The following is a 7,433-nucleotide window of genomic DNA, read 5'->3' as shown; positions in this document are numbered from 1 at the left end:
TTTGAGAACAGTTCATTATAAATAATCATATTTTGCCATAAAACTGCTTAAAAAACCATTAAACTACTATTTTTTCACTAAATGACTCATTTACATGCAAACTAATATTTATTTTAAATGGGAATTAGCAGATGTCTATGATCTCATACCATTGAGTCTTAGCTGATACTTCTCGACTATCTTCAGAAGTTCACTGCATGTCTCTTGAATGGTGTGAAAAACCTTGAAATATAAATTTTATTAGAACAATTTAAAGAGCCATAAATAAATGTAACATAAGCATTTCAAAAGCAGTACATTTTCTTTAATTATACATTATGTCTATTTTTCTTGGCTGTGATATACTTAAGTTTTGGTTTTACTTATAATGAAAGAGGCATATTTAGATTTTCTCCATGAGGGCTGGAGAAAATGGTTAAATACATAGAATATATCTATAGAAATTGTCTTTCCTTCAGCTCTAAACTATCTAAATACTAAAAAGGTATATTCAATATAAACTGCACCAAATATTTCCAGCCACAGATAAAAAGTGTGGATAACTTTAGAAAGTGTCAACTCTGCCTCTGGTTTTTTTCTAATGTTGATCTAAGCAAAACAGTTCAGTAAATTTATTATAAAAAATAATGTATTACAAGCTCTGGTGTAGTGCTGCATAGTATAATGAATATAGATGACAACAATGTACTGTACATTTCAAAAAGCTAGAAGAAAGAGTTTTGAAAGTTTTCACCATAAAGAAACAATAAATGAGGAGATGGATATATTTAACCTGATTTAAATGTATACATGCATAGAACATTACACAATACTCCATTATACATACAAATCTCATATATCCATTAAGATAAATTAAAATTAAATAATTAAAAATAATCAACATTGGCCAGGGGATTTAGCTCAGTGGTTCTGGCGCCTGCCTCGCAAGCGTAAGGTTCCAGGTTCGATCACTGGCAAAAAAAAAAAAAAAAAAAGTGAACATTAAAAATAATCAACATTAAAAATAAATTGTTTTGGGGGCGGGGATTCAGCTCAGTGGTTCTGGTGCCTGCCTTGCAAGCACAAGGTCCCGAGTTCGATCCCCAGTTCCAAAAAAAAAAAATTGTTTTTGCCATGCCTGCCTTGCAAGTGCAAGGTCCTGAGTTTGATCCCTGGTACCAAAATAAATAAATAGCTTTTGTATTTTTTCCTTGGAATTTTCTATAGATATTAAACTGGTCATTACTATTGGTGCTAACTGCTAACAGAAAAGAAAGAAGATGTCTACTAGACTCATTTCATGAAAACCTGAGATGAAGATGCATTATACATGTTATAACTCTTCATACATATCTGTAACTTTAGGTTTCCCCAGATAAAAAGATAGCATGGGTTTCAGAGTGCAGCCTCTTTCACATGAAGTCTTATACTGAAAAACTTTTATGATACTTTGTTCAAAAGACCTTTCTTCACAATGTGTTTTAATATTAAGCCCTAGCCAATCAAATTAAGTTTCAAACATCTTCAAGAAACCTGAATATTCTACCTATGAAACAGTTTATCTATAATTTTAATGCCTAATCAAACTAAGGAATACTGTTAATAAATGCTAAATCTTGGTGGATGAATAATTATCAATTTTTCATGTAAGTTTAGATGTGTTTGAATTGGATTTGGTATCCAATTTTGGCAATTTAAAAATCTGTCTTAAGTGTATGTGGAAGAAGATTAGGACAGAATACAAAAAAAGATAGTTCTAAGATGAAGTTATTATGGTTTATTTTTCCCTTAGGCTTTTGAAAGATCCATGTACTATTGCTTTTTATTTTTACAATGAAAATACTTCTTAGCATTTAAAAAACAGTAATATATATGGGATAAAATTGTTGATTAATTTCAAATATTGGTCTAATGGGTAAATTCACAATAAATATAAAATATGCCACCTGTAGATTACCTAACAATGTAAAACAACACAAAAACATCTGTGTGAAAACAGTGATAAGTTAATTTAAGTGTTAAAACACATTATGGCTAATAATAAAGGTCCATCATTTTTCCACATTTATTGTTGAAGTATAAGAGGAATATTTTTCAATACATATAGTAAAAGCTTCTTAATTTGTTATTTATTTCTGTATTTGTTATGGTAATGATATGTGTATTTTTCTGCAGACGGAAAATACTTAGATTAAGATGTATTAAATTAGACCTATATTTTTAAGACTCTCAATACAATAATTAGGTTTGAGAACACTGACTTGTAAGATTTACCTTAAATTAGTATAAGCACATGGAATTGGTAAATCTGCATTTAAAAATCCAGTCTGTTTCGTTTATTTACATGAGACTAATTAGCTTAATTTCTTAAACGTATAAAATATTTACAGGTTTCAAAATGTTTCACGGCACTTAATTCCTTTTATTTGAAATAAAAAAGAGCTAAAAAAGGTATTATAAAATGTATCGATAACTTTATCCCTTAATAACAACAACAAAATACCTACTTTATCCTCATTGAATTTTATTTCAATTAATTTATTTCAGTGAGGTATAAGACTTCACATCAAAGTACTACAAGATACTATGACATGAAGTATGAGTATAAGGTCCTGACTGAGAACTTAACTAGTTCATTAATATTTAGCTTCAAAACTTGAACGTGTGCCAAAAAAATTACCTAATTCATGATTTATCTAATTTAGATGACCAGTTCTGCAAATTCTTTAACTGTAAGATTTGTGCCATCCAGCCAGGCATGGCGGATCATGCCTGTAATCCCAGCACTTGGGAGGCTGAGGCAGGGGGATCACTGCAAGCTCCAGACCAGCCTGACCAGCCTGGGCTACATGGTGAGTTAAAGATCAGCCTGAGTTACATAGCAAGACCCTGTCTCAAAAAAAAAAAAAAAAAAAAAGAAAGGAAAGAAAGAAAGAAAGAAAGAAAGGAAGGAAGGAAGAAAGAAATTGTGATCTATTATCCAAAATCTCTGACAGTGAAATAAAACTAAACATTCTATTATCATACTTGTCTTTATTGCCTTAAGCTCTTTGGCTGATAGCTTGTTATATGGTCCTTTTAACATTCCAAATAATAACCAGTTACATGCAACACACAGAATCTTCAAATTTACCTCAAGTTTAGCATCTAGTTCAGCGTCAGATGCCACCACATGCTCATCCTCTTTTTTTCCTGTTGCCTTGATAAAGACCTGTTTAGTTTTCCAGTATTTCTTTTGCATCCTGCTGACTACTGACTGGCTGTCTTCTGGTCTGGGCTGCCCAAAGGAATCCATTTAGTGACTACAACAAATAGAATAAAATTAAGCTTCCTTAAAAAAAGAAACCCATCTCAATAACAAATATCTATTTCACTACTCAAGATTTAACTGAAAAACTGAAAAAGATATTAAATAGAATATTAATGCTCACACACATGCTAACGCTTGCTTTGTATGGTCTAAATTTATGTTGTAATTATAACTTGAAGAAGAAACAAAAAGATCAATGATGATTCTATTAATTTTTGTTAGATAAAAAGGTATAAAACATGATTCTATAATTATGACTGGAAATAATTCTATTTATTTGATCAATCTCTATAGTAGACATACACTAGTTTCTAATTTTTACATTGTAATAATACTGCAAAATTAAGAAATTTGCACTCACACCTTTACATATTACTATCATTTCTTTAGGAAAACTTTCTATAGTGGTAATTGCTATGCCATATAAATACAACTTAATAAACATTCTTAGATATGCAAAGTCTCAGATACATATACTTCTATAAAGATTACTCAAAAAATACTTTAAGAGACTTATGGGAAAAGGTCGTGTGATGAGCAGCAGAGAAACAGCCTCTCTGAGATGTGGAGTCCAGACACTGGAATATAGCAATGTAAGGTGGGGAAGGAGGAGGGAAGTGGGTCCCCAGTAATCAGCAAAGATCTGAAGTGAGAATTGGAGTCCATAAGGAGAGTAAAGAGAGGGACTTCAATACAGAAGAGGGAGGTGGCACTCAGTGCCTTCTTCCTGAGTCCCAGCTCATGGTATAGGAGGGGTAGCTCAAACCTGCAGAGGCACGGTGACTACTGGTTACCCTAGAGGCCTCCACAGAGAAATGCCCCAGTGGAATGGAGCAGTGGACGCTGTAGACTGCAGAAGCTGATGAGTTATCCCAGTTCAGATGTCTCCCAAGAGAGGGTAATTGGCTGGTTACCATTTTGGAAAGGGGCCAACGGAACTCAGAACTCAGAGCAGCTGCAGGTTGGGTCTATCTAGCAACTACCAGTATCAGGCAGAGGCACAGATGAGTTCAAGCTGGTAGGCAGTCAGGGAGCCAAAATCAAGCCAGCAGGGGGTCAGGAAGCTGAGTTCAAACCAGCAAGAAGCTGACTCCAAGCCAGCAGGGAGCAGAGTTCATCTGGGCAGGAGGCAGAATGTTGCAGGCTGAACAACTTGGGTCCCAGCCTCACAGTCAGAAACCAGAAGCAGCATAAACTTCAGTGGGACTAAAGATACAAGCTTGCTGAGATTATCCATCACAACACTGTAATCCTACAGCTGTTTTGCTGAGATCAATTAACATGGATCTGGGTTCTCTCTCCCCACTCTGTCTACCAGTGACAGCAGAGACATGCCCTGAAGTAGACTTTTTTCTTTTCTGTCTTCCTTTTTTTCTTTTATCTTTGTCTTCATTGTTTGTTCTTGGTTTTGTTTTGGTTTTTTTGGTACTGGGGATCACATTTAGGACCTTGCACTTGTGAGGCAGGCGGTGGCACCACTGAGCTAAATCCCCAGCCCTGTTTGTTTTTTTTAATATGAGCGTGCACACTGTCTCTAGTTTTTTTGTTGTTGTTTTGTTCTGTTCTATTTCTTCTTTCTTTCCTACCTGTATTCTTCACCAGTTTCCCAAAGCTTGTATAATCTTCCTTTCTCTTACAGTCTTGCTTCTAATCTAAATCTCTTCTCCTTCTTCTGTTTTTCCTCTAAACCCATTTAAATTTTCTCCCCTGAGGATAAAATCACCATATTGAGGGGATATTTACTGTATATAATTTCTTGTCTGTTTTAGATTTTGTTACATAACTACAAATCTTGTTCATACAGTTAAAGGTAGGAAATTAATAGTTATCACAGTTTGTTATTTTTCTAGGCTATGCTTGTTGCTATTGTTATTATGTACTACTTTAGCCAAGATGACATAATTGTTCTAATCAGTTGTTCTTCCTTGTATGCCAATACTGAGATTGTCTCAGGGTCATAAACAATACTACAGGCCAGAGCCTAAGAAGCAAGGGCTAGGCCAAATAGCAGCAACTTCTCATCCCCAATAAATGGAAGAGGGAGGATCTTGGAACAGACTCAAAACCCGAAAGCCAGCTACACCTGGAAGACATCTCTAAGAGGTAGTCATTTCCTAAGAGTTCTCAATAGTAGCAATAAAACTACCTACTATAAGCAATTTACAAGCATCAATGCAGGATTTAAGGTTAAAAAAAATAGAAAGTGAGAACACATGGAAGCAAGATGCAATGGCAGACTTCCAGCTCTCCAAGGGCAAAGCCAGGGGGCAATGAGGTGGAATAATTCAAAAGCCACTCACCTGGAAAATCTGAAGTAATAACAGCAGAAGTAACAAAGGAGATGAATGGGGTTCTAGAAAAAATCAAATGAGAAATAATTTCTCAGATAAACACAGAGATGATGACTCTAATGAAGAATATGGTTAGTGACTCTAGAGCAGATACAGATTTTTTAAAATACAGAAGCCTAGGAAATTGATGGAAATCATGAATGCCCAACATAGGAAAGAAATGGAAGTCATGAAACAGATTCAAACAGATATCTAGGGGATTAAAAATTCTATTGAAAGTATACATAAAAGAATGAGTGAATGTGAGGAAAGAATGTCAGATCTACAATACAGGGTTATGGTTAATGATCATGAAAAGAAAGTTTCTTAAAAATAGCAAGGGACCATGAAAAATCAATCCAACAGCTGCTAGATGATGCAAAGAAGAATAACAAGATTTACTGGAGTCAATGAAAAAGCAGGGATAGTGCAAATGACATAAAAAACCTGTAATCAGAAGTAAAGGCAGAAAACTCCCAAGCATGGAAAAAGAATGTGACATTCACATAAATGAGGCATATAGAATTCCAATTATCCATGATCAAAAAGAATTTACACCAAGGCATATAATAGTCAAGATTCCAGAAATTCAACACAAGAACAGAATGTTAAAAGCTGTTAGAGAAAAGAAGCAAATCGCCTATAAAACAAAGACCCTCAGAATCAAAGCAGACTCAACATAAACTCTCAAGTCAAGGAGAGCTTGGAGTGAAGTATTTCAAGCTCTAAAAGAAAACAACTTACAACCCATATTGATGCATGCTGCTAAACTATCTTTCAAAATTGATGAAGAAATAGATTACTTCATGACAAAAAACACCTGAAGAAATTCATGACCACCAAACCAGCATTCCAAAATGTGCTCTAAGACATTCGAGGAAGAGATAACAAGGACCACAACTCCACGAACACCAATAGAATGAATCCACTAGCCAAGGCAAGTAATTAAAGGGAAAAGAAAGGGACCAAAAAACAGGAAAATAACATATGTCAATGCATATCAGTTATAACCATCAATGTAAATGGTATCAATTCACCAATCAAAAGAAACAGACTGTCAGAATGTATCAAGAAGCAAGATCCTGGGCCGGGGATTTAGCTCAGTGGTTTCGCCGCCTGCTGCGCAAGCAGAAGGACCTGAGTTCAATCCCCGGTACCAAAAAAAAAAAAAAAGATATAAGAAGCAAGATCCAACAATAGGCTGAACACAAGAAATACATTTAATTCAAAAAGAAATTCATAGGGCCGAAGATATGTCTCAGTGTTTCTGGGACCTGCCTCACAAGTACAAGGTCCCGAGTTTGATCCCCAGCACAAAAAAAAAAAAAATTCATAGACTGAAAGTCAAAAGATGGAAAATACTCCATGTGACAGGCACCTGGCAAAAAATCAAGGGTAGCTACTCTATTTGCACACAAAGTGGATTTCAAGCTAAGACTGATCAAGAGAGACAAAGAAGGTCACTACATCCTTGTTAAGGGAACAATCCAAGAGAAAGAGATGATCACAAATATATATGCACTAGGGCCTGGGATTTAGCTCAGCGGTTTCGCTGCCTGCTGCGCAAGTGCAAGGACCCGAGTTTGATCCCCGGTACCAAAAAAAAAATATATATATATATATACACACACACACACACACACTAAATACCAGCACACCCAAATGTATAAAACAAATGGACTTAAAAAATAATCAAATCACCACTAATACAATTCTAATGGGGGACTTCAATATCCAACTGTCACAAATAAGCAGATCAACTAGACAAAAAAATCTACAAAGAAATATCAGAACTGAACCAAATTTTTGAATAA

At 34.9% G+C, this 7,433-nt stretch overlaps 2 protein-coding genes across 19 annotated transcripts in view; one reads left to right on the top strand and one right to left on the bottom strand.

Annotated features, from left to right (window-relative positions):
- Window positions 1-7,433, bottom strand: part of Ica1l (islet cell autoantigen 1 like) — a 142,678-nt gene that overhangs the window by 98,863 nt on the left and 36,382 nt on the right. For 9 of the 18 annotated variants that reach the window (XM_087205868.1, XM_087205869.1, XM_087205874.1 and 6 more), the window contains exons 2-3: window positions 3,113-3,281; window positions 150-222 (exon numbers count right to left, since the gene is read on the bottom strand). In XM_087205868.1, coding sequence (XP_087061994.1) covers window positions 150-222; window positions 3,113-3,274 — 235 coding nt within the window. In that variant the 5' untranslated portion in view covers window positions 3,275-3,281. Of the gene's footprint in view, window positions 1-149; window positions 223-3,112; window positions 3,282-4,875; window positions 5,512-5,589; window positions 5,643-7,433 lie in introns of those variants that run through there. The other 9 variants (XM_087205880.1, XM_087205878.1, XM_087205875.1 and 6 more) reach the window with 2 other exon arrangements.
- Fam117b (family with sequence similarity 117 member B) overlaps window positions 1-7,433 on the top strand; it is a 204,117-nt gene that overhangs the window by 178,120 nt on the left and 18,564 nt on the right. The gene's annotated exons all lie outside the window — the stretch shown is intronic.

The sequence above is a fragment of the Heterocephalus glaber genome, unplaced genomic scaffold, assembly GCF_053883595.1.
Source record: "Heterocephalus glaber isolate CG9 unplaced genomic scaffold, H.glaber_assembly_v1.0 deba00000621, whole genome shotgun sequence".
NCBI classification, from domain to species: domain Eukaryota; kingdom Metazoa; phylum Chordata; class Mammalia; order Rodentia; family Bathyergidae; genus Heterocephalus; species Heterocephalus glaber.
The sequence above is the reverse complement of the archived record's forward strand: the minus strand, read 5'-3'. Positions and strand labels throughout refer to the sequence as shown.